This window comes from Manis javanica, chromosome 5, assembly GCF_040802235.1.
Source record: "Manis javanica isolate MJ-LG chromosome 5, MJ_LKY, whole genome shotgun sequence".
Classification (NCBI taxonomy): Eukaryota; Metazoa; Chordata; class Mammalia; order Pholidota; family Manidae; genus Manis; species Manis javanica.
The window spans coordinates 134,987,866-135,013,722 of NC_133160.1; the positions used below are offsets into that span (position 1 = coordinate 134,987,866).

The 25,857-nt window shown below is 39.1% G+C and overlaps 2 protein-coding genes across 13 annotated transcripts in view; one reads left to right on the plus strand and one right to left on the minus strand.

Moving 5' to 3' along the window:
- CORIN (corin, serine peptidase) overlaps positions 1–1,850 on the plus strand; it is a 232,193-nt gene extending 230,343 nt beyond the window's left edge. For all 9 annotated transcript variants that reach the window (XM_017652016.3, XM_073237664.1, XM_017652015.3 and 6 more), the window contains one exon: positions 1,182–1,850. In XM_017652016.3, the coding sequence (XP_017507505.3) occupies positions 1,182–1,364 (183 nt within the window). In that variant the 3' untranslated portion in view covers positions 1,365–1,850. The remainder of the gene's footprint in view (positions 1–1,181) is intronic.
- The window catches only part of ATP10D (ATPase phospholipid transporting 10D (putative)), a 105,460-nt gene continuing 81,097 nt past the window's right edge, over positions 1,495–25,857 (minus strand). For 3 of the 4 annotated variants that reach the window (XM_073237661.1, XM_073237660.1, XM_036998610.2), the window contains 7 exons: positions 23,759–23,835; positions 22,657–22,782; positions 19,848–20,048; positions 14,224–14,304; positions 12,914–13,018; positions 8,978–9,165; positions 1,495–5,625 (listed from right to left, as the gene is read on the minus strand). In XM_073237661.1, the coding sequence (XP_073093762.1) occupies positions 5,295–5,625; positions 8,978–9,165; positions 12,914–13,018; positions 14,224–14,304; positions 19,848–20,048; positions 22,657–22,782; positions 23,759–23,835 (1,109 nt within the window). In that variant the 3' untranslated portion in view covers positions 1,495–5,294. Of the gene's footprint in view, positions 5,626–8,977; positions 9,166–9,185; positions 9,791–12,913; positions 13,019–14,223; positions 14,305–19,847; positions 20,049–22,656; positions 22,783–23,758; positions 23,836–25,857 lie in introns of those variants that run through there. The other variant, XM_073237662.1, reaches the window with a different exon arrangement.

The following is a 25,857-nucleotide window of genomic DNA, read 5'->3' on the forward strand; positions in this document are numbered from 1 at the left end:
TAGAATTCACAAACATTTCTAAGAAGATAGCCTAGTAGTTACAGAGGTGGAGCCATGAAACTAGACTGCCTGGGTTTAAATCCTAGCTCTGCCAATGAACCATTACACTTGTGCTTCTGTTTCATTATTATTATTGTATCTTCATCATCATTATCATCAACTCATAGGGATTTCATAAGGATTAAAGGAGCCTTATGAAATAGGGAAAGTGTTTAGAAGAGCATCAATAAACATGATTACTATTGTTCTCCAACATCACCAGGTAGGAAGATGTTGAATACTTCCAAGTTGGAAATGTTTGCAGGACAAGGAGTATTTGTAAATTTCCACCATGAATTCATATACTTACTTCCTTATTTTTTAGGTTGTCAATCCTTCTCTTTTGAGGTCATGCCTCTCTAACCTATGCTGATATTTTTAGATGTAGCAAATATTCAGTTTATAAAGCTGTTGTATCTTACCATTAATTTTATGTGGAGGAAAGAAGTAAAACTCAATTGCAATATCTAAACATTTTTAAATATCAAGAATGAAAATTTCTATGCAAATGAAATAAAATCAGGCTATAAAGAAGTATCTTACTATAAATCTTACATGGTATTTTCCATTCAAGTATGCTAATTGAAGAAGTCCTAGTAACTATTTAAAAAATGCAGCAAGTGGTCCTTGAGTGTATTTTACTTTTACTGCATTCATTCACATAGCAAGAATCTTGAAAGTGGAGAGATACTTTAGAATTTTTCTAGTACTGTTTTGTGGGCAAAAACAATCTTTGAATATTCCATTTGTTCTACATTTATAAGATGAATCAAAGCTGAAGAATGAGATCAATTTTGAAAGAATCAGTTCTGATACACTAAACTGAAAAAAATTCTATGACCTATTTTGGTAAGTGCAGGAGATGACTGAAAAATATGATTTCACAGAAAAAAAATATATAGTCCTTTCCCAAGGCACCCCCATCCTTTTAAAGATCAGGGTTTAAAATGTTAATTTGAAAGTTCCATTTACACAGTGGAAAACACATTCCCTCACAGATTGATAATGACACTTTGTTGAAATTTTCCAAGCAACAAAGAGTTGGTCAAGCTGGGTTTGGCTTTCTTGTACCCTCAGGATAACATGGACACCATGACGCCTCTGAAATACCAGTGACTAATGTCCACTGCTGTTCGTTACAGGGTGACAGTGGTGGGCCTCTTGTTTGTGAGCGGCCTGGAGGACAGTGGACATTATTTGGTTTAACTTCGTGGGGCTCCGTCTGCTTTTCCAAAGTCCTGGGACCTGGAGTTTATAGCAACGTGTCATACTTCATTGAGTGGATTGAAAGACAAATATATATCCACACATTTCTCCTGAACTAATTCCACAGGTGATCAGAGATGTTTGCCAGCCACGCTCAGAGAAAATGGCTTTCTTGACTGTGGAGAGCTTTCCTGCAGAGAACTGTGCAGAAGCACTTTTCATGGGCAGGGTACTCAACAGTGTTGCAAATTTTTGTATTAGTTTTGGTTAAATTTTATTCAGTTTTTTTTTTTTTATGTTTTCCTCTTAGTTCAAGTTCAATGAAAGGCTTTAAAAAAACAAAAACAAAGCCAAGCAGATTTTGTTCTTTTACCAAGTTGAACCTTGACTGCAGCAGGAAATTACCAACTCCGGAGAGAATTGGAATAATGAAGCCACTAGAGTAATGGGTTACAGAAAATTCCCTTTAATGACAAAAGGGCCATCGAGATCCAGGCTGACTAATCTTGGACAGCTTCTGTTTCTCAAGCACAGGAGCAGAGTGGCAAATTTCAATATTAACTTTGGAGACTTGCCTTTGATTTATTAAAAGCCAAGATAATTTACCTGTTTAAATAATTTACTGTTACTCTTCCAAAAATTGCATAATTCTGAGAATGTATGAAAGACAGGGATCAAAAGCAATTAGCATCCAGCTAGGTAGCTGAAATAGCAAGACATTTTGGACACAGAGCTCTTTAGACATCATCATTAGCACCTGACATTATAGCCCTGTCCATTTGGAATTTAAATCAAGGATTAATTTTGTACAAAAGCCTCCACAGAACCTTCCATATGGCTGATGTCAGTCGGCTGACAGATTCCAAGTAGGAAAATTTTCATGGGAAATATTTGTTCTGCCTCTGTGCTAGTGAAGTTGAGATAAAACTGTCAAAGGAGCATTTGCTTTAGACTGGAGAGATACAATTTTTAAAAAAGAATTTTAAATTGCATTCGACCTCCAAATCAATATATTCCAGTTTTCCTGCGTTTACCCATACTAATAAAGGCAAGGAATAATATCTCAAAGCCCAGTAAGACTCTACAATGGTAAAATATTTTGTGACTTTTCCTAGAAAGATGTTTAAATTCAGTGTTGCCATTTCTTCCCACTGATAATTAAAACAAAATTTTAACAATGTTTTTAAGTACTAGACCACTTTAGACACATGAATTCCTGAAATAATTTGTGGCTATGAAAATGTTTTTCCCCACTAAAAAGCTTCAAACCACAACTCCTCAAATGTACCTAATTTAATAGGCATCCATTTTTCAACATTCAAATGCCTTTTGAACAAGTAGGATTCCCTCCCTCACCTCCACCAGCAGCCTGGATGGCCTCAGCATTCCATGGAGAGACTACCTGCAATTTATTTTCTACATCTATTTTTGCACTCTTTTCTATGTGTACACATATTCCAATTTCAAAAAGTTGTCTTGACATTTCCCATGTTATTTATCTCCTGTTGTGTAGTTTATATAACCCTACTGAGAATGTGAATTTGCAATCACAATTGTGTAAAAATTGAAGAACATACAGTCAGTTTTGCCTTAGTTGTAGGTATATACTTAATGTAACAACTTTTAGCCTCGTTCAACTTACCTTCATATTGTACTTATTTTAAATAACCCTCAACACAAATAAAATGGCATACTCTTTTTTTATGGGAATGGAACATGGATAGCAAGTCCCAGAAAATTGTGTCCCCCACTGTAATAGTTGGCACCCAGCTCCCCAACAATCAGAATTTACCTGTCTCACATCACTCTCACAGGAACATGTTCTATCATTTTAGGTGACAGATGGCTCCTTGATCAGTCTAAAATGAGAGGTTGGTAATAGTCCCAAATCACTCATTTGTGATTTGAGTTTTCAAGAAAAACAGCCTTGGTAGAAGTGTAGGAATCTTTAACGCCTAGAGTACATTGTGGGAATGATATAATGCTTGGTCCCCCTAAATTTAGTGAAATATTGAACATACCCAAGTGCAACAGATAGCATCACCTTGGATAACTTTTTGTAAAAGAGCTATTCACTTGTAAATGAGACCCTTTAAAAGGTTTAATACAGTTTCCAAGTCTCTTTTGCCTGACAGGAGATGTGTTTCCAAAACAAGAATTTTTCAAGATTTTAAAAACATAATACAGTTTAGCACCCAGTAATAAAATACATAAATATTTTTTGTAGCAAAATACATGTATAATTATATCAAATAAATAGCCTTACATCTGTTTAGGACACTGAATTTGTACCTAATTTATGAAGCAATTTTCAGTTTCACAGCTCATGGGGTTTTGAAATTGTGGACTCATAACATGAATACTCAAGACTCGACTCATATGTACAGACACTTCACATCTTGGAGACCGACTTTTTTTTTTTCTTTTTGGCTCATTCTTTTCATCCTTAGATTCCAACCCTTTATTTACAAATGAGTGTATCTCTAGAATTTTATTTACCAGGAGATGATGATCTCAGGGAATGAATGACAGCTGCTATGAGGATAATAGATGATATGACATCACTGATTTTTCCATATAAGAAAAGGCCAAAACAATATTCCAGTAAAAGGTGCGCTTTGGGATTTTCATCTAAGTTCTGGTATCAAGTGCTGCTTTTATCTATAGGAGTGATGACAGTTTTCATACGTTATTTGCCAAACAGTTTATTTTTTAAAAAATCATAAGAAAACAGAACACAACCTCCATTAGCCTTATGGGATTTTGAAAGTTCTAGAAATAAGTCTATATAAAAAAGACTATTTGCAATAACAGAAGTTTACAAAAAGTGTCAGACCAGGACAGTAGGTAGCAGGTAGAATATTGAACCCTGAGAATAATAGTTTAATAGTCGTTAAGAAGACCTTGATTTAGACATGGAACATTAGTTTCTTTGGTCCAACTAAAGCCAGTTTACATGATTTACAGCAGCAATTACTTGGCTTTAGACATTTCTGTCCTAAAATATTTTCAAAAGTAATTTTTTTTTTTCTAACAATCTCATGGGATCCTCTGAGAATCACTTGTATTAGTCTCAAATTATAATACCTCATTTTTAGAGGTTACAATATAAGAAAAGTTGTTGGGTATTTTAAAGACTATGAACCCTCAAATAGTCTCTTGAGATTGTTTTTAAATTGCCTCATTTTGATCATGTTTTTGTCAGTTTCAGAATATAGAAAATTGCCAAATGGGCTGTAGACTCAGTTGATTCTGTCTTCCTTACCTTGGCCTCTGTTTCCCAGCTGATAACACCTGCACAAAGGCAGACCTCATAAAAGGTCATCTTCTGACTGGAAGCTGAGAGAAGAACACATTCCTATGGAACCTTGGTATCCCTCACCCCTGCCAATACAGGCTCCTCAGGAGAACACTGAAATGAGCAGAGAGGTATGCCTAACATCTTCAGTCAGAAGACCAAAGGAAATAAAAAGCTATTAATAATTGCTAGCTATATTTCAACTAGTAGAATTATTACCCAATTTTGGATACATTGTTGTTTAAAAGGCTCCTGGTAATTTTTTCTCTGTAAACCATTGATAACATTTTTTTCATGTGGAAATTTCCTCTGAGTTCTAACTAATCAATCTAAACACTGTTTTCTTAATTAAAATCATTCAATTAGAGTATGCTCATTCAAAGCATTTCCCTGGAATCAGAGCTCTCCCAGTAAAATAAATATATCTCAAATGAATCCCCTTGAAAATGTTTGCATTTCTAAGACAACTAAAATACTTTTACAAAATCCAAAAAGTTTCATAAAAGCATTTAATTCTGAATTAAATATTTCACTTCCCTAAATGCTGTCCAGGTCAAACTCTAACCTCTTTTACAAATGTATCTATAAACATACAATAAAGGTCATCACATTCACTCCTTCAAGTCCAGTAAAATGTTCATGCACTTTAAGGAAAATCCAAGTCATCCCTGATTAGTGGAGGTGCCTCTTCGAAGTTCCTCTTCCAAACCTGAAGGAATACTTGCAACCCCAAGTAGGGTACCATATTTTTTTAACCCTTTGAGGGTTCAGCCATCCCTGAGGCCTTAGTTTCAGAGTAGTCTGAGTCTAAAGCAGTTTCACATAGAGATAAGTTTCTTTGCTCAACAGCACAAGAAGTTGCTGGCATCATTGCGAAGACAGCAGAAGGACCAGACATAGGTCTTCTCTCTGACTTGTCAGCTGAGTAATCACCATACTTAGATGTCACTTGAGTCATCTTTCTAGCCCCTCTCCACTTCTTGAGAGCTTCCGTCCTCTCCTTTGGCATCAGTCTGTCTAAGTGCTTGGCCCTCAGAATTGGAGATGGAAACAAGGATCCCTGAAGAATGCGGTATATAAACCTAGGTTACAAAAAGCATCATAGAATTACATTCACATCAAATGAATCATGGGTCATAAAATATACTCAGCAATTAGGAAAAAGGGTCTGGTGGCTACTTGCCTCCTTGAGGTAAAGGGGAAGGATAAGTGAGCTAAAAAAGGGAGATAATAACAATATTAAATAAACTACTATTTATAAAGCATTTAGAAAATAGTGAGTGCCCTATATGTGCTAGTCAAATTAATAAAAAAATGAAATTTATAAAAGTTGAGATACCAATAGTGCTTTCTCATAGATGTGATGTTAGGTTAAATGAGGTAATACATATAAAGCAGGAAGAGTATAAACAGTAAGTGTTCAAAAAATGCTAGCTATTAAGAGTTCTGTGTAACAAATTATCACAAATCCGTCCCTTTCAGTCCAAGCTGGCAGTGTTTATGCTGCTATTGCATTCTCAAAAACCTTATGGGTCATCAGTGTATGTCATGGGGATTTATGTTACTAGATTATTCTCCACAGGTCTTTTCTATATAATCCCATCTCCTTTTCTGGTGGCTGCTGAGGTGGTTGAGGGCATCTGTGAGTCACACACCTAATCTCTTCAGCATTAGCAACAGGTTATCCAGCTAATTCTTGGCCTTCTTCCTAGAATAAACCTCTCAACAGCCAATCTCCTAATTTTAGCAACTTTTGAAATCAGGATGGGCTGAAAATTTCCTATATCTGGTTCCTTTGGGCTAAATGGTTCTTCCCTCAATCTCTTTTCTCTCACATTTTACTATAAGCAGAAAGAAGAAATGAGACCAGAGTTTCAACAACTTGCTTAGAAATCTTCTCAGCTAAATATCCACGTTCCTCATTTACAAATTCTGCTTTCCACCTAACAGTAGAATATAATTAAGCTGTTTTCTACTACTATACTATACTGCAAAAATCTCCTTTCTTCAAATACCCAGTAACATGTTCTTCATTTCCTTCTGAGTTCTCACCAGCACTACCTTTAACATTCGTATTTCTAGCAGCAGTCTGTTTATGACCCTAGATGTATTTTCTAAGATGATAAGGCTTTCCGTATCCACACTTCCCACATTCTTCTGAATCCCTGCCAGCAGGAGCTTTAATGTCCATATTTCTATGTACAGTCTAAGGAAGTCCATTATTTTTCTATCAAGTGCCTCAAAATTCTTCCATCCTCTGCCCATTACCCAATTTCAAAGCCACTTTCACATTTCAGGTATGCCATGACAGCTCCTATCTTCCTGGTACAGAAGTCTGTATTAGTTTCCTATGGTTCCTGTAACAAGTTACCATAAACCTGATTGCCTAGAAACAAAAATTTATTCTCTCATAGTTCTGAAGGCCAAGAATTCTGAAAACAGTTTCACTGAACCAAAATCAAGGTGTTGGAAAGGCCAACCTCCCTCTGGAGGCTCTTGGTGAGAATCCATTTCTTGCGTCTTCCAGTTTCTGGTGGCTGCCGACAATCCTTGAAATTCTCTGGCATAGAAATGGCCAGGAAGTATGCATGGGTTTTTTAAATTTATATTTTAATTTAAAAACCAAACAAGCAAATAAATAAATTTGTTTGTTCGTTTGTTTATTATTTCGGTATCATTAATATACAATCACATGAGCAACACTGTGGTTACTAGATTACCCCATTATCAAGTTCCCACCACATGTATGCATGGGTTTTTAATCTATAGATTCTTTGAAATCTATTGGAGCTTGGCCTTTCCAACACCGTGGTGCCAGAGCATCTCTGCCACCATGGCCGAAGTGTTTTCTCCTCTTCTGTTTGTAGTCAAATCTCTCTCTGTGTCTATTTTACAAGGACACTTACGATTACATTTAGGGCCCACCTGGATAATCCAGGATAATCTCCCCATCTCAAGATCCTTAGCTTAATCACATCTGCAAAGTCCCTTTTTGCTGCATACACAAAAACCACAACATTCTCAGGTTCCAGGAATTAGGACATGGATATCTTTTAGGGGGTCATTTTTTTTCAGCCTACCACAACAATATGGAATAAGATTATACTGTTAACTCTCTTGAAGGACATTTTTCAGTTTATAACATTAAAGTAATTGTTTCTTCAGTTCACCTTGTCAGTTTTTAATCTGAAAGCTGGTGATAATAGTGAGCACCACATAAGCATCTCAACTTAACAGGGATAATGTTAAGTATACAACTAACACCAACATAGGATGATCCAGGTGCATTTTTCTTATGCATTTCTAGGATGTCTATCAGCCACAGAGGATTTGTGCCGAGTGTGCCTTATGATGGTGTTACTGATTAGGGGTGGAATACATTTACCCAATGGTCCAGACAGTAATATTTCAGATTTTGCAAGCCAGATAATTTCTGTTTGAAATGTTCAGCTCTGCTGTTGTAGTACAAAAGCAACCAGAGACAAAATGTAAGTTAATGTATATGTCTATTTTCCAATAAACTTCATTTATAAAAAACAGGCAGTGGGCCAGATTTGGTTGATAAACCACAGTTTGTCAACCCTGTTTGAAAACAATATGAAATCACCATTTTGACTTTCATATCATATTTAAAAGGGTAGAACAACTATCTGTTATAGTATTTTTCAGCTAAGCAGATTTTTATAAAATTCTAAAGAGGAAGAGCTCCAACAGATTTCAAAGAATCTATAGATTAAAAACCCATGCATACCTCTGGGCCATTTCTATCCCATACAATACTAGAAATCAAGTTAAACTAAAATGGGAAAGATAACTGAAGTCAGATCAGGGAGAGAAGGTGTCTCTACTACAGTGTTTACCAATTGTTGTAGAGACTCTTAACTTGTCCCTCTGTACCCATTCACCCCCTCTTCCTTTTAGAAACCCCTAGATTTTAACCTTAGAGTCTACATACCTAGGTTCTATTTAATGGGATATGAGCAATGATACGTATAGCTTCTGGACTGAGCCATTCCCAAAAAAGAAAGGAAATTTGCTTTCCCTTTTCCCCGTTTTCCCTCCGGCAAGCAGGGCTGTGGATATGCTGATGGTGAGTCATCTTTAATCTCGCAGAAGAGGGCAACACCCTTGGGAGGCGGTAGAGCAAAAAGACAGAAGAAAGCATCTAGGTCCTTGGAGAGCCTTGTGAAGCAAAGCTGCCCTATCACTGTGAACTGCCAAATAGATGAGAGTTATCCATGAGAGGGAAATAAATCTTCCAGTTTACTTATTTCACATTTGTTCCCTGGTAAAAGAGTTAAAACCAGTATTTTAACTAGTACACAGACTGACCCCTCTACTACTAAACAGGAGGGAATGCCATCCATTCTTTGCAGTTGCTTGAAGAGTTCTGCACCTATGGTTTAACTTACTCTCGTGATGGTAATACCATACCTGGGTAGAAGAGCAACGCAAGTTGTGAGGACACAAACTAAGTAGAACATTGGGTCCAGCATGTGCTCCTGCATAATCCTGTAGGGGTTGGACGGTGGGTTGCACGTTACACACATGGCTCCAAAAGCCAAGGTGAAGACAAAATAAGACAAGATGCTACCAACAATGACCAGCATGTGGATCCAGGTCTGTAAGACAAGGAGCGGGAACATGAAGACTTCCTCAGATAGGATTTTTGCTTTTGTTTTTGTTTTTGTTTTTGCAGCCTGGCAAAATCTGCTCTATTAAAGAGAAAACACATCTGATCAGAGGGTGAATGGGGTAACAAACCTCAGTGAACCAAACACACGGTACTGCAGAGACAAGAGAATTTTTTGTGAATAGCTCATATCAGTGTTTAAATTTTGCAAAACTAAGTCAAAGGCTAAAAGGTTATCGTGATGACTAGTTAGTTTTATATTGTCCATGCACCATGGGGTGTTTGAATTCTCTCAATTTTTTTTCATATAGCCACTCATTGGGTTTCTTCTTCATTAAGGTAATACCTTAATCCAGAAAACCTCAAGCTTTACCCATTCACATAGGTAGTAGACATTACTGTTACTCACCAATATTCTCATTTTCTTCCCATCATAAGAATTTGGGAGGATTGTACTTCCTCACTCCCTTGAAATTAAACATGCCCACATGTCTTGCTTTGACCAGTGAAATGTGAATGGAAGGGATATGCAAAAGTTTCAGGTTAGAAGCACGGAGGAGCTGTGTGATTCTCCATGCTGTCTCCTTTTCTTCCATGTTGACCAAGAAGTTCCCCTTGAGGATAATTCAAGATGGTCAAGCTACAAGGCACAGTCTGGGTCACTGAGCTGCCCCTCAGAGTACAACTGCTTTGGAGTTATCTGGATCTTTAGCTAACTTTATATGAGCAAGAAATACATCTTTTTGTCTCACCACATTATCTAGCCACTTTCCTATTTATGTATAGTTTGGAATATTTTTTCTTAATATTTTTCTTAATATTATTTTTTAAACTGGCTATTTAATTAAGTGACTTTATTTAGAAAGAAAAGCAGATCACTACCTTAAATGTAATATCACCATTACCTATCATAATGGTGATGAATCTGGGATCTGATCTTTATTACGAGGGAAAGTACCAAGAGTTATTGTGATAAACACAATAGCCCTAACCAGACTTCCTCTCTGACATAATCCAAATTATGAAAGAGAATCACCTTTACCTTACGCAGTACTCAGTGCTATTCAGTGCCGTGTACAGTGTCACACAGAATCACAGCATATACCAGAGTGGTGTATGTTATGCTTTGGGAAAGTACCACCTTTATCAATACTTATTTTCTAGGACTGTAATTTTCAAATAAGATGCAATTTTCTCCTTCTTCCTCTTAACCCTGCAAAGTATTTCCCCTTGGTGGAAATCTTCACAGGTCAGAAAGACTGATCGTTTTTTGTAAACTGTACAAACCGCTCAGAAAGTGTTGGTTAAATCCTTAAGATGATCATACCTCTAAAACAATGATTTAATTTTTTTGTTATTTCTCAAATGTCCCTCCTCCCCATTGAGCCCTATTGCTCAAATCTTATTTCCTGTAAGGTACACTTTTGACAAGTGAGATAGTGACTTCATGGAGTTGACACATTTAAATAAAACGATGAAGTTAAAGTCAAGGGATGCTGGGTAAAAACCAACAGGGAGGTGGGAGGGGTCAATGAGGCGGTGAGCAAGAGCACGAAGGGCTGACTCTTACTGACCAGGGACATTTGGCGGCTGTGAGCTTGAACGTCCCTTGGCATGTGAAGCAGTTTTTAGGGAAGCATGGTGCATCGTGTATAGAGAGAGCAGTCACTGTTTTTCTTGGCACCCAGCCTTTTGTTTCATTCTTCCTGCTGAGGACACTCAGCATTATGCGCAGTCTTGGCAAAATATTCTTCCTCCAGTCAGAGCTTATGACTGGAACTAAGGAAACTGAATTCTGTCACCAGGAACTAAGCATGGAGCACAATGAGGCAAGAAGGGAAAGAAAATGATGGGGCCAGTTCAGAGCAGAGGGCCACCCTGGCAAGCCTGTCTGTTAGTTCCTAGTTCCTGGGTCTCCAGAGCCACTCTGGTTCCTCGGGATATTTTTACTTGGTTTTTGTTTTTACCATGGCTTCTCAACATATTTTTAATAAATTTGCTATTTGCTCAGGTTAGCCAGAACAGATTGCTATGCTCATAACCAGCAGACCCAAACTGACACATTTTACATATTAGATCCTTTGGAACATTAATAAATGTCAGAATCTATGACACTTCCTTCGGCAGTAACCAGAAGTACCTACACAACTGCTTAAAAATGAAGTTAAATGGATATTAAAACAACACAAAATACTTTAGTTCTAGAATTCCTTTTACTCTATCCATCTAGATTGGCAGATATTAATTAACCTTTTACTATACTTCAGGCTTGTACAGTTTGGTGACAGCAGGTCATAAGCGAAGCAAGTGATACCTACTTTAGAAATTATTATAAATAATTTAATAATATAACATTTAAACTATAACCTCTTTCAGCTATTCCTGTTTGAAATGAATTCATTAGAGGATGGTAAATATACCCCAAACACTGGTAAGTCATTTAATCATTCATTTACCCATCCTAATATTTTCTGAACATGTACTGTGTGCCAGTCTTGCCCTAGATTTTGGTACACAGCAGTGAACAATATAAACATGAACCCTGTCCTCAATGAGAATATTCAGAGGATGAACATGAGTCAGATGATCACATAATAACTATAAATTATTATTAGAGCTGTGAATGAAAACTAGAGGATGGTATGAGACAATGGATGGTTAGCAAAGGGCTCTTGGGGGAAGCAGCTAGACCTAACGTAACATTTGAACTGGGTAAAGTGCAGGGACCCAGGGGGGAAGTAAGCATGCATCCCATCAGATGTGGTAAATGCCAAGGCCCTGATGTGGCAATGAGTTCAGTGAATCAGAAACTGAAAGGGGGAAGTGTGGTTCCAGCCCATAAGTAAGTGAAAGTAAGATAGGGGAGAGAAGAAGGGGTATCTCTGCATGAGGCCTTACAGACCATCTTAGGGCTTTAAGGCTTCATTCCAAGTAGAATGGGAAGTCACTGAAGGGCAATTTCTCCAGAGGAGAGCAAAAAGATACATGATTTGTTTTACAAAAGGCAGATTCTGCTTGATTTGTAGAAAAGGGCCTGAAAGAGTCAAGAGTACAGGGAAGAAGACTAAAGGGGCTGAGATGATAGTGGCTTGGACCTCAGCAGTGGAAATGAGTGAGCAGGATATATAATCAGAGAGGTAGTTTATTTTCCAGAGAATGGCAGAATGCTACCATGTGCGAAGAAAAGTTTACAATAAAACTCCCATTACCTGAATCCTACACAGTAGCTTTGCTGCTAAGAGCTACCTTGCAATCACTTTGAAAATATTTAACTTTATCAGTAAGTCAGCAACTAAGTTCAAAAAGACCTAGATTTAAGTGAATGGTTAGAATTCTGGAGGGAGAAAAAGATAAATTTTTACAAAAGAAGGGCATAAAGCCAGCATACCAGGATTACGGCATAACACCTCTATTTATTTTAGTAGAGAGGCATCAGCCTTATCTTGAAGAATGCTGGCCACTAGAAGAGTAATTGTTTCTCCAGCCTGGCTTATACCTCCATAAACCATCCACCATAGATACCACCAAAGGCACCAGCCAGGTGTTTTCCACTTGCCCTGGCTTCTCATCAACCACAGCATAATGGCATTCAACAGTCAACAATCACACTTCTTACACAGTTTTCTCATTACCACTATTGTCTTCTAGGCATCAAGGGCTTAGCAGACTCACTGCTAATAGAAAACATTTCCCCAAGCATGGTTTCAGGCTACTTCAGAGACAGGAGAGCCACTCACCAAACTCTTGCTTTCGATTACCAGGTGGAAGATAATGATGAACAGAGCAGCTGTATTCAGCGGGTTTCCAAATGTAAAGATGTCAATATCTGAGTCCTGGTAGGTCTACAAAGAGAGAACAGTTGGTGACCTTGGAGAGTTGTGCACAAATAGTGGTGTGAATATCACCCCCTTATTCTACAGCACAGTTGAGGATTGAGTCCCTTCTTTGGTGTTCCCAAAAATTGGCCATTTAGGATAAACTGAACATTTCCAGGCAAGAGAGACTGACTCTCTTATGCAAGTCCATTTGATCTTTGAACTTTTCAGTAGCAATTCCTCTTTGTTCTAAATCATAGTTAATCTTCCTGGAAACTTTTACATATATTTCTAGCTCTGTTAAGTGTAGAGAGATATAAAATATGTTCCATTTAACAGTTCTGCAAACCTTTGAAGCAGCTATTATGTCTACCCTGAGTTTATATCTCTGCTAAGTAAATAAAGCTTCTTCTCCTATGTAAATGTTTTCAAGTCCTTACAGGATTCCTCAAATGACACAATTTTCTAATCTTCCACAATTCTAGTCAATCTCTTCTGAATACATTTCTAATTGCCTTTCCTATACTCCTCTTGAAATGCTGTATACCCAGAATATTTTAGCTGGGCAAATGCAAGTCATTTCATTTGAATAAAGAACTAGAGCATAGAAATTGTTAACTTAGAGAATATCTTTTTCATTCTTAATACTGTGGATTTTTTTAACACCATCCATGATCAAACTAATGTTTTCTTCTGGCCAGGGGTGTATGTGGGTGGGCTGCTGTACCCTGCTGCTTGGTGCTGGCCTAAATTTTTAAATTCAGTTTTACACATTCTTTGCTTAGTCACATTTCTTCCATTTTTTACCTGCAAAACAGGTTTTTTAAGTTTGGGGGGAGGTTAGTTATGAGAACTTAAATTTAACACTCTACATATCATCCTGGCAGAATTAGCCCAGCACTGATTAATAAGAGCTCCTATATTCTGACTCTGCCTCTCTGGTTTTGAATTATCTAATTATATGGTCATACTTTCAATTTTACCCAAGTCATTGACAAGTGATCAAGCAATACAGGGCTAAAAAGACTTAAAAAGAATCAATGAGGCATTTTCTCCAAATTCAATCCATTATCTAACATATCTGGGGAGGTGTTATAGTTTAGTCCATTAATAATCAACTTGATTATATGAGCAATCTACTCTAATATATCCATTCTATATGCTGATACCAGTGACGAAGTACAAAGCATCATTGATTCATTAATAAATACTTGGAGTGAACAAGGACTCACATAGTAAGGCACAAAGAAGCAGACCAGGCTTTGATAAAACGCGTCCAGTAAGGTGATCCAGAAGGCAAGGGGTAAGTATGCCTGAAAATGATATCGGGGCAGGAGGAAGATTAATAGGGGTCAAGGCAACGTCAAGGAACAACACAAACCAGTACCTACTTGTGCTTCTTTGAAAGAAGCTCTATTCCTTCATTTTCTCACTCACAAAATATGGGAGATTTGTAAGTAGTAGTGGAAAAATGAGGTGTGACAGTTGAATGGGGTAAGTTCACAGGTGAAAAAATCCCCTGAAGGAAGTCTTCTTCAGCTCATGTTGTTTTATCATTGGATCAACCTTAAATCTACTTGAAATACGGATCATAGTAATAACTTTACATTTCCTACTGATGAGAAGGTACTTTTTCAAAAACTCCAAATTCATCTACTTCTCTATCCCCACTACTCTCTTCATTCTAATTCACAATCAGCTCTTTCTGAATGAATGAATGGATGACCATCTCATTTGCCCCTCTACTTCCTCTCCTACCCCTAAGTCACTCTTCCCAAAGCAGCAGAGTTTTAAAAATGGCAAATCAGGCTATACACTTCCCTAATTAACCAAACTGACTCATTTCAATGCCACCACCATTGACTTTCCACTGCATTTGCAATACAACCTAAGTTCACTGTGTTACCTTCCTGTTCTTCAAACTTGCCAAATCTATTTCTTCAGTTCTTTACCTGTGTTCTTCCCTCTGCCAGGAATGCATTTCCCTGGGCTTACCATGAGCAGTTCTTCATTATTCACAGCCTAGCTCAAATAACGAGTCCTGTTAGAGGCACCCCCAGACCAGTTTGAAAATTATGCCCACCCAATCACTGACTACCTCACTATTCTTAGAAGTCGCTGATCACCATCAAAAACAATCTGATTGTTTACCTAATGATATTCTGGTTCTCAACAGAATACAAGCTCCATACAGTAGGACTTTGACTCTCTTATTCAAGTGATTAAAACAGTGCCTGGTACATAGCAGGTACTGGACAAATGTCAGATTAATAAAATGTTTTTTATATAACTTTTCATGTGCTAAACTGCTTCCTACCAAAAGCTTATAAAGAGAAAGATCAAGTGGAGACACTAGTCAAGCGATTGAAAACAGGTTTTCAAACAAGAGTCAACGCTGATCTAATGGGGTGATGTGTGTGCAGAAGGGAGGGCTGCATTCAGACACAGCAGGAAGAATTAGTGCTATGGCTTAGCAGTGATGTCTGCGCTGGACAAAAAGGGCGACACATGTATCACAACCCTGTGCCAGTCCTCTCTTTTCTTAACACGTTCTCAGTCTTATTTCCTTCCAAATGCAAAAAGAGGCTGAAATTTCCTTGAAAATGTCTAATTGTCTTGTAATGAACAAAGTTTTTATTATAAAGAGACAAATTCTCCATTTAAATTCTTCCATTCTTTTTTTCCAAGTATACAACATAGCAATTTGATAGTTATCTACATTATTAAGTGCTCACACCAACTAGTATAGTTAACTGTCAACATAGAAAGATGTTACACAACTATTCGCTATATTCTCTATGCTGTACTTTCATCCCTGTGACTAATTTATATTGTGATTGAGATTTTGTGCCTCTTCATCCACTTCACCTATTTCACCCACTCACTCCTACCCTTCCCCCATGGTAACCACCACTCACTTCTTAGTGTCTGTGAGTCTATTTTTGTTGTGTTCATTTTCTTTTGTTTTTAGATTATGCACATAAGTGAAATCATATGATATTTGTCTTTCTCTGCCTGGCTTATTTCATTTAGCATGATACTCTCTAAGCCAATCCTGTTGTCACAAATGGCAGGATTTCTTTTTTGTTGCTGAATAATATACCATTGTATATATGTACGTCTTTATCCATTCATCTATTGATGGACACTTCGGTGCTTCCATATCTTGGCTATTGTAAATAATGTGACAATAAACATAGGGGCGCATACATCTTTTCGAATCAGAGACTTTGTTTTCTTCACGTAAATTTCTATAAGTGGAATTGCTGGGTCCTGTGTTATTTCTATTTTTAGCTTTTTGAGGAACCCCCATACCACAGTGGCTGCACCAATTGACATTCCCACCAACAGTAGGGGTTCTCTTTCTCCACATCCTCACCTGCACTTGTTATTTCTTGTCTTTTGGATAGTGGCCATTCTGACTAGTGTGAGGTGATATCTCATTGTGGTTTTGATTTGCATTTCCCTGATGATTAGTGATGTGGAGCATCTTTTCATGTGCCTGCTGGCCATCTGTATGTCTTACTGGAAAAATGTCTGTTTAGGCCCTCTGCCCATTTTTTAATCAGGCTATTTGTATTTGTGGTGTTAAGGTATATGAGTTCTTTATATGTTCTGGATGTTAACCCCTTATCAGATATATCATTTATGAATATATTCTCCCACGTGTAAGTTGCCTTTTTGTTCTGCTGATGGTGTTTATGCTCTACAGAAGCTTTTTAGTTTGATGTAGTTCCACTTATTTTCTATTTTGTTTCCCTTGCCTTAAGAGATGTATCCAGAAAAAACTCCTCATGCTCATACTTAATATTCTTTCATTTGTCAATAACAGACTTCAATAAAGTACATCTATTCCTTTTTTAAAAAAATGTCTTTATCCTCTGGAAAAGAAAGCATAAAGAGTTATTGTTTTCAGTCTACTTTGCCCTGTTACTATTTCTTCACTGGAAATGATGGGATATTCTACCTGCTTTTCTTCACCCAAGTGTCCATGAAATCTAAGCATAAGAACAATCAAATGGTACAAGAGAATAAGACAGAGCCAAGGGGACAACCCAGATGCCACTAGGGATTCAGGTAAAATATAGTCTCATGCTTCTGGTGGACGAGCAGTTGCTTGAAGACCTAGAGCAAAAAGGTAAAAAGTATAATTTCTCCACAGTCATGTAAGGGGGAATCATGAAGTAAAAAAGGATCGAGGATCAGGTAAATGAGAGGCTGAAGGGATTAACTCATGGGGTCTCCCGGAAACTGTGAGTCAGCTCATGGGGTCAAAGCCAGAAGGAAGACTGTGGGCGATGAGAGACGGGCACAAGGCGACTGCTTCCCAGAAGGGAGCCTCCGACGGCAGCCTTCAGACCCGTCTCCTTTCGAGAAGAGAGACTGTATGTAATCCTGGAGAGTATATTTCATGACACTGAAGATAGAAAATGGCCCAACCAAAAAGAGAATTTGTTTGGAGGCCAATTTCAAAGAAAGGATAATGTTTCTGGAAGGTGAAGTCAATGAAATCAATTACTTTTTATCAACAGTCTCATGCTGGGAATCCACCTGCTGTTACCACATTATGAAACAGGCAAGCTCAGTAGAACAATGTGTGCAAAGGACTGATAACAAGGTTCAACTTCAGGAAACAATGGCCTCAGCTCTTCCAAGCATAAACACCAATCACGATCTTCAGTCTGTACAAACAGGCTTTTAACCCCCACCCCACCCCACCCCCTACCCCCGCTATAAAAACTTGGAACTTCCCCCTCCTCACCTCCCTTTTTCCCCAGTGGATTTGGAAGTTAACAGGCATGGGGTGCAGGACAACGTTCATTAAGAGCGACCACACATTCCTGCATCCTGGCCTTGAACTTCAAGTCAGAACTGGATTCCTGTAGGAAAACCCTGTGTAGTTGTGTGATGTGAATGGAGTAGGTAATATTAAAGGATTAGAAGGATTCCTTCTTCCCTGAAAGCTGAATGTGTGACTTTCCTCTGTGTAGGCCGCTCCAGGTAGTCTGAAGATATTAAATTACTCTCCAGTCTGGAAAGGTAGTTCAAGTCAGAATGAAGTTAGGCTGATGAAAATGAACGAATCATTTTGAATCTGGTATTTTTTTTCAAATTTCTGGTTAATTCTGAGGCATAAAAATGACAGTACTGGATTTTTTGTGGCTGGAACGTTTGTACAGACCATAACTTAACCTTCACACCATCCCTGTAAAGGAGAAACTGAAGTACAGGCAAACTAAATAACTTAGCCAATATCACACACCACAGAGAAAGAATTTACACCCAGGCTAAACATAACCCACTATTCCTAATGTGTGCTACTCTGGGTCAGTGTCTTCAGGACAGTGAGTGAATCACAACACACAGATTTCTTACAGTGGGTCTCATTTCTGTCTGTCCAGTATGTTTACAGGAGACCATTCTTCTCAATCCTGTGTATAGGGTTCAGCTCTGTCCTTAAGAATGATATATGCCCAGGCCTGGTCAATGAGAAAGTGATCCTTTTAGCCAGAGTGATAAACCCAGAGAAAGGCATGGGCCTCAAGCTAGGCCAGTGAGTCATAAACAGGACAGTCACAATTGCTTTAAAAATAACAGTGTTCTGTAAACTTTACTCCTGGATTTTGCAGCTATGTGAGCCAATAAATTTCCCTTTTTCATTAAGCCAGTTTGAGCTGGTTTTCTGTCACTTGCAACTATAAGTCCTAACAGAGTCCTCTTCTCATGACTAGAATATCTGACGAGACAGACCCCTCAGCTTCGTCCACATCTAGGTGTCTGTAGGCTCTTGGTCCACTCAGTCCCTGTAATGGTGATAATGTACTTGCGAGACCACTTTGGATTTCCAGCCGTTAAACAGGGTGGGGGTGCCAAGGACTAAAGACAGCATCAGTGCTTAGTCTACCCCCAGCTCAGAACAACGGTAGATAGTGTGGATTTGGCAGGCAGGGTTCACGTGCACCGCCCATGAGCTCTGTGACACGGGCAGATTGCTTACGGTTCCTCTCCATGCCTGACCTTCCTCACCTACAGCATGGATGACAACAGCATCTAGCTCACAGGGACATTTTGAGGATTAATGTATGTTAATAACCTAGAACAGTGCTTGGCATTATATAAATGTTCATAAGTGCCATCTTAATGTTGGTTATTATTAATTTTGTGAGAGATGAATTAGAAAGAAAAGAGCTTTGAGACAGCTTGCCCAATTAACTGGTGACAATACTCTAGATAAGAGACAGTGAGGGCAGTGAGACAAAGGAGGAAGGGGGGACAGGGGTTAAGCAATACATCAGAGGTAGCTGATGGGACTAAGAGATCAACTACATGGAGGTGGGGCATGCTTTTAGGGAGAGGGAGCCATTAAGATCAGTGCACTGTTTTGTGTAGCACATAAAGAATTTATTTTGGCTTTACGACCAGACTAAGAAGGGTTTACATCCTGGCTCTACCATTTTTTAGCTGTGAAATTTTTGGAAAAATTAGCCCCTTTGAAGTTCAAATTCCTTATCTTAGAATGGGAATAATACCGGGTTCTCTCTCAAAGTGTTCTGTGAAGATAAGACAATGTTTAGCAGTTTGCACAAAAGATGGCACAATGGGGTTTATTAATACTAGATATTATTAGTTGCAAGTTCTAAACATTGGATTTTTTTTTACAAGTACCTAAGGACTTTCATCATTTTCCCTGTGTTCATCTCAGAAGCGAGTAACTTCATATCTGCCATGCTAGCAGAGGGCTTTTGCATCAAAGAGTTTTAAATATACCACAACATTTGAAGCAGGCTGACTGGAAAATGCCCTGGCCTTGGCAAAGGATGTGTATTGGCCTGAGCACTTCTGCTTCAGTACCTACCTCTGATCCCTGGCCACTCTTGTAAAGTTCAGGCAGCTGCATGAGGGTCTCTGCAGACACATCTTTCTCCAAAACACCATAAATGACAGGAGGGGCAGATGTGAAAAGTAGGTTGAAGAAGATCAAAACCCAGTAGTCAGTCATGGATGTTCCTGAAAACCCACAAAAGAACTGGTACCAGAAAAGGAGGTTCACGTAGGCCTGGGGACACAAAGAGGAACATTAGCCATCTTAGAAACAGCACTGCATGCTGTGACCACACATGCCATGCACTGCCACTTTGAGCTGTGTGATCTCAGCTTCCCTCCCAGTGTAGTTTCCTCAGCTAAAAAAAGGGAAGATCACAACTTACCTTGCAGCCTTCCCTTGGCAAACATTTTATTAAACTGCTATACATACACACAAACATACCCACATACACACATACCCACACACAGCACTTACTGTGTGGTGCTGGCCCTGTTGTAAGAGCTTTACAAATAATTCATTAAATCTTGGTAACAACTTGGCAATCACTGTTGTTTCCATTTTATGGATGAGGTACCTGAGGCACAGGAAGCAAAGGAGCATGCCCAAAGTCACTTGGCTAATGTGGCAGAGCCCATTTATATTCAAAGTGAGGCATTCTTAGCTCTAGATGGAGAGAGCCTGGCCCAGTGCCTGGGTTCAGTAGGCACACAGCGAATGGCCATTCTCGGGCTTTCTGGGGCCACAGTTATTTTTAGTGGTGAAGTGGGATGTTGCCAGTAGGGCAGCCAATCATTCCAGTCTGCGTGGGAATGAGGAGTTTCCTGGGACACAGGACTCTCTCTGCTGAAGGTGGGACTGTTCCACGTGAGCCAGGTTAGGTAGTCACCCTAGAGGCCAGGCGTATCCTACATCATTTCCTCCAGTATTTTGTCTCAGATAAGCCAAGTCCAAGCTAGCAAAGGCTCTGTGCCTTCAAGCAAGGCAGGCCACAGGAAAGGACACAGGGCGTCTGTTTCAAGGGACACTTCCTACTGATTCTTCGACTTTAAGCCATTCACCTAACCTCTCTAAATTTTGGTTTCCTCATCTGAAAAATGAGAATTACATCACATAAGAGCTTAGTATCAAGAACAAGTTAGGAAGTGCTCAGGACCTGTCATGTACCTTATGAATATTAAGATGTTGTTATCATGGGCGCCACAGATACACTAGAGCCCCTGTGGATGAGGCCACAGTCCTTAGAACCAAGCTTCTCAGCCTCAGGTCCACAGGCACTCATTATGCCCAGATCCTGAAGATGTATCCACTTTGGGCACATATGTTTTATGGCACTGTTTTGGGGACTGAATCCATAGTCCTCATCAGTTCTCAAGTCTCCAGAAACCCAAGAACCGGAGTCTCAGAAAGATAAGCTACTTGAATGGCTTCTGGTACTGACTCTTTTTAAGATAGTTTATAAATTATTCATTGTTTGGTATGTGACTAAAAGGTAGAAATAAGTTGGGAGGACATCAGTGTGAATGGCTATCAATGGTTACAGACCAGAAAGACCACAGGGTCCTGGCTGTGGAACCCCCCACCCACTTTTTCCCAGAGCATATGGCATCTCTTCCTACTAATAGTGTTTCTTAACCATTGAAGTTAACCTGGGGTTAAACGGAGGGAGGTGGAGGCATCAAAATTGAGGAGAAGGTAGAAAAATGCAAAGGTATTTACAAAAAACTTGGGAAAGGGTCTCTTCTCTAAAAGCCATGACCACTATAAGTCCTGGAATTTTAAACTACAAATCACAGCTTCTCCCAGAATCATACACTCAGATATGGATGTTTTACATTTCAAAAATTTTCATAAAGTAAGTTTTATTAAAGTTTGGCTAAAAGTGTTAATTCTAATTAAGCAAATGACTGGGAGCTTCCTAAAAAATTAATGGAGCTTCAGAGAAAAAGTGCTCTTGCTGACCAGCAGACAGATACATACATAGATCAGATCTAAATGACACATTTGGAAGATCTGAGAAATGACCCATTTGATGTTATTTTTTTTCTAAAGATATTATTTAAATAGAATGATGTAACATATTGACTACTAATGCTACATACGGACTTTGGAGACTAGAATAAATCTAGCCTAAAAATCATGACATATTTATATATGACTCTGCCTAGAAGAGGCTTAAGCGAAGCAAAGTAAGGTCAACGTGATCTTATGAAAGAAGAAACAAATTTAAATGGTATGCCAAAGATTAGAAGCCAGGACTTCTAATCAAATTCTGTGCTTTTAGGAATGACATAATCAAAATTAAGTTCCTTGACCATAAAATATTTCCCAAGAGCACAAATACATTTCATAGGCTTGCAAGAGAATTTTCATGTGAGTGTTAAGACAGCTACAGGCTTAGGTGTTATATTGGGTTTTCATCTGTGTTTTCAGTACATCACATGGGACACTGATTTGAAGACCGAAGATAATTTTCAGTAGCTCCTAGAAAATGGAAGCAAACCTTTTCATTCTCTACTGACAGATAGCATTAAACATTTCATAATTCTGCTTGTCACCACCTATTTATGGAAGGTCAAAAATTGGATTTTAAATAAACCAGACAGGACTTCACTGAATTTAAATGCATAGGGAATAGAAAATGCCAGCATATGGACGAGTCTAGCAATTTGCTGTCAGCAGCTGAAACACAGCACATTCCTAGATTATTTCTGGTAAGGTAGCAGGAATGCTCCTGGCTACTCCTCAAACATCAGCAAGCTCAGTAGCTTAGTGTAGGGCACTTCCTCTTCATCCCTTTCACAAGCAGGATTGGACGGACAAATTTGCTGGAGCTACATACCACATTCTTGTAGAAAAAATAGAGAATCATGTTGGAAAGCCGTGTGTAACACCAGTGCCCATGGACAAGAAGGAGCTTGCTGAGATGTTTAAACTGAGAAACAGCAAAGTCACTGGCCATCACAGCCTGCAGAGGCAATGGGGAGAGAAGGTCACTGTGAGCAATTGGACAGACAGCAGGGCACCCTGGCCATCAGCAGACCAGATTAATTATTTCAACCTTACATCTGTTCTTTCAACCTTATGTGCAGACCAAAAAAAAACTCTCAAACAAATAAAAGCCCATGAACATAGCCTGAATGGGCTGCCTGGAATTACAACTGAGCTTTCCAACAGGGTCACAGGAAACATGACTACTTCTCTGGTTACCACTGTGATGTAATTTCAGCAAATATACCTTCCCTAGAGAGCAGCTCCCTGAAGATTACAATGTTCTTTCGCTACCCTTCAATGAGGAGAATATTCAAAATATGGCTGGAATCACTTTTTGTAACTTAATATGTCAAGCAAAGAGATATTTGAATTTCTTATCTTTCTTAGAGATATTATAATAATATACATTTCTTCAGAAGCCCTAAGCCTCACATTCTACTTTCCTCTGACAGTATTTGCTCCATATATGAAAAGCAGACTTTTGGACGAGCTTCTCTCTGAATTTTGTGTCTAAAACTCTATCCAACACATACACGCACACATGTGTATGCACCCCTCTCCCCCAGCTGAAACAGGACCCTCCTGCCTCCTTCATTCCCTCTCCTCTCTCTTTAGGACCTTCAGGTCTTTTATTCAAACCCTCAGTACTTTTCATCAGTGTCAAAAGTCACATAGTTGTTGCAGGGCTAAAAATACATATTTACATGATCTAGACAGGCTACATTTTTTAAATTGAACAAGTGAACCACACAGTTAAAAATACCTATCCGGGAAAATACTCTATTACTCACCCAGTAAAGAATGAATGCATGCATGGATAAATTTCCTGCCTCCCACTCCTGAGCTAACCACACAGAGCCTCATGCTTCCACCGAGATTTCTGCCTGGAGAACACTGCCTTTGATGGGTAGGTCAAGTCTGTGATGTCTGGGTGCACAGCATCCACTCACCTGCATGCCTTCTTGACCTGAGATCCCTATCCCAACGTCTGCCACTTGTATCATGCTGACGTCATTGGCACCATCACCTTCGTGAGGCAGAAAAGGTGAGAAGCACATGAGGACTGGAGAAAACATGCAAACTTTGCGAATCTATGGCAGCCACTCAAGCAAACACACAAATGTCCTTCAAAGTTTATCCCATGTCTCCAAGTTACACGGCAGCTATTTAAGCAGAAATTAAATGTGGCGTCTGTCCCACTGCCATCAGGTAGAATTCCAAACTCAGCACTGCCTTAGAATCCTTCACACCATGGCACCTGCCTGGGCTGCTCTCCCTTTGCTCCACGCTGCTTGTTCTAGTTTCAGTTTTCCAGATACACCTGCTCTCTCCAGCATGGCGCACACTGCTCCTCTATTCTTTTAACACTGTCCTCATCATCCCCACCCCACTTGGCTCTATTTCAATTGCTCTTGCTCTCAGCTTAGATGTCACTTCCTCTGGGAAACACTCTCCATATTCTCTTTAGATCAGATGCCCCTTCCTTCGGCTCCAGCACCACACTGTGGTCTCTATCATACCTGTCACATGGGATTGTGGTTGCTAGCAATTTCTTGGTCTCCCCAACACAAGGGGAGCTTCTTAAGAGGAGGTATTCCCTTCTTGTTGGTAATGAATGGTTGTTCCCAACTGCCTACCAACCATCCACTTGCTTTCTAGTATTAATACCTGATCTTCCTCAGGAACTCTGAGTCCAGGTGGTTTGTTATGATGAACCCAAACTCCCAGATTCTGGATGGGCACATGAACAAGGCCTGGACAGTCAGCACTGTTTCCTGGCCTCAGTGACTGGTTCAGTGATGGGCACATGACTCAACTCAATTGCTATAACTGACTTGTCCAGGGGCTCTACCCTCATGAACATTTGGATCGGGGCTTGAACAATTCATTCATTTATTGGTTCTTTCAATAAGATAGTTGGCCAAAATTCCCCCTGATCCTGACACTTTATACTCTAAAGACACTTTATACTCTAAAGACATGTTATCTTTTCACTCAGGTTGTTAACTGGATAGTATATAAACCTGGGAATTTTTGGTGACTGTATCAGCCACCTTAGGGGAGAAGATACCTGGGACTCAAAACAATCCAGGTGCAAAACAGACTGAGTCCTCATCTTGCTACCCTTTAAGTATTACAGTGTTTCAGAACTTAATCTTACACTGCTTCTCTTTTCCAATTATACTCATTTTTTGGTGATCTCATCTAATACCAAGGCTTTAACTACCACTAGACCTATGGTTCCCAAATTCATATCTCCAGCCAATTCCTAATCACTAAATTCCAGACTTTATATCCAAATTGCCAACCCGATATCACTGCATAGATATCTAATGGACTTTTCAAATATAATTATGTGTAAGACCTAACTCCCAATTCCCCCAATTCCATCTCAGTAAATGGCAGCTCCATCCTCTCTGTTCTCAGAAACAAAAACGTGTCCCCCTTAACTCCTGTCAGTAACATAACAAATGTCCTTAGCTCTTTCTTCAAGCCATGTCTGTTATCTGACCACATCCCTCCACCTTCTCTGCTCTCAGCTGGGCTCAAATTACTATTATGTCTTCTTGCCTGAATTATTTCAACAGCCTCTCAACTGATCTCCTTCCTTATGTCCTTGTACCCAACAGTTATTCTCAACACTGCAGCCAATGTGATCCTTTTAGACATAAGGCAGATCATGCACTTCCTGTGCTCAAAGTCCTCCAATGGTTTCCTATCACTTCAGATAAAAGCCAAAACCTTATTATGGCCTCCAAAACCCAACATGGTTGGGCTGCAGAAATCAACTGCATCAGCTGCACCATCCTGCAGAAAACTCTTCCTGCAGAAGACTCTTCCCTTCGTTCCATCTGCTTTGGCCTCGAACATACCCAGCATAGTCTACTGCCTTCACTTCCATTGGTTCTTGGCTCTCTTATCATTTCCTTCAAGTTTCTGCTCATAAGCATCCTTATTGGTGAGACATTTGAAGAATGTATTTCAAATAGCATCTCTCTTTCCCTCCCCCAATGCTCTCCATCTCCCTAACTCTGCTTTATTTTTTCAA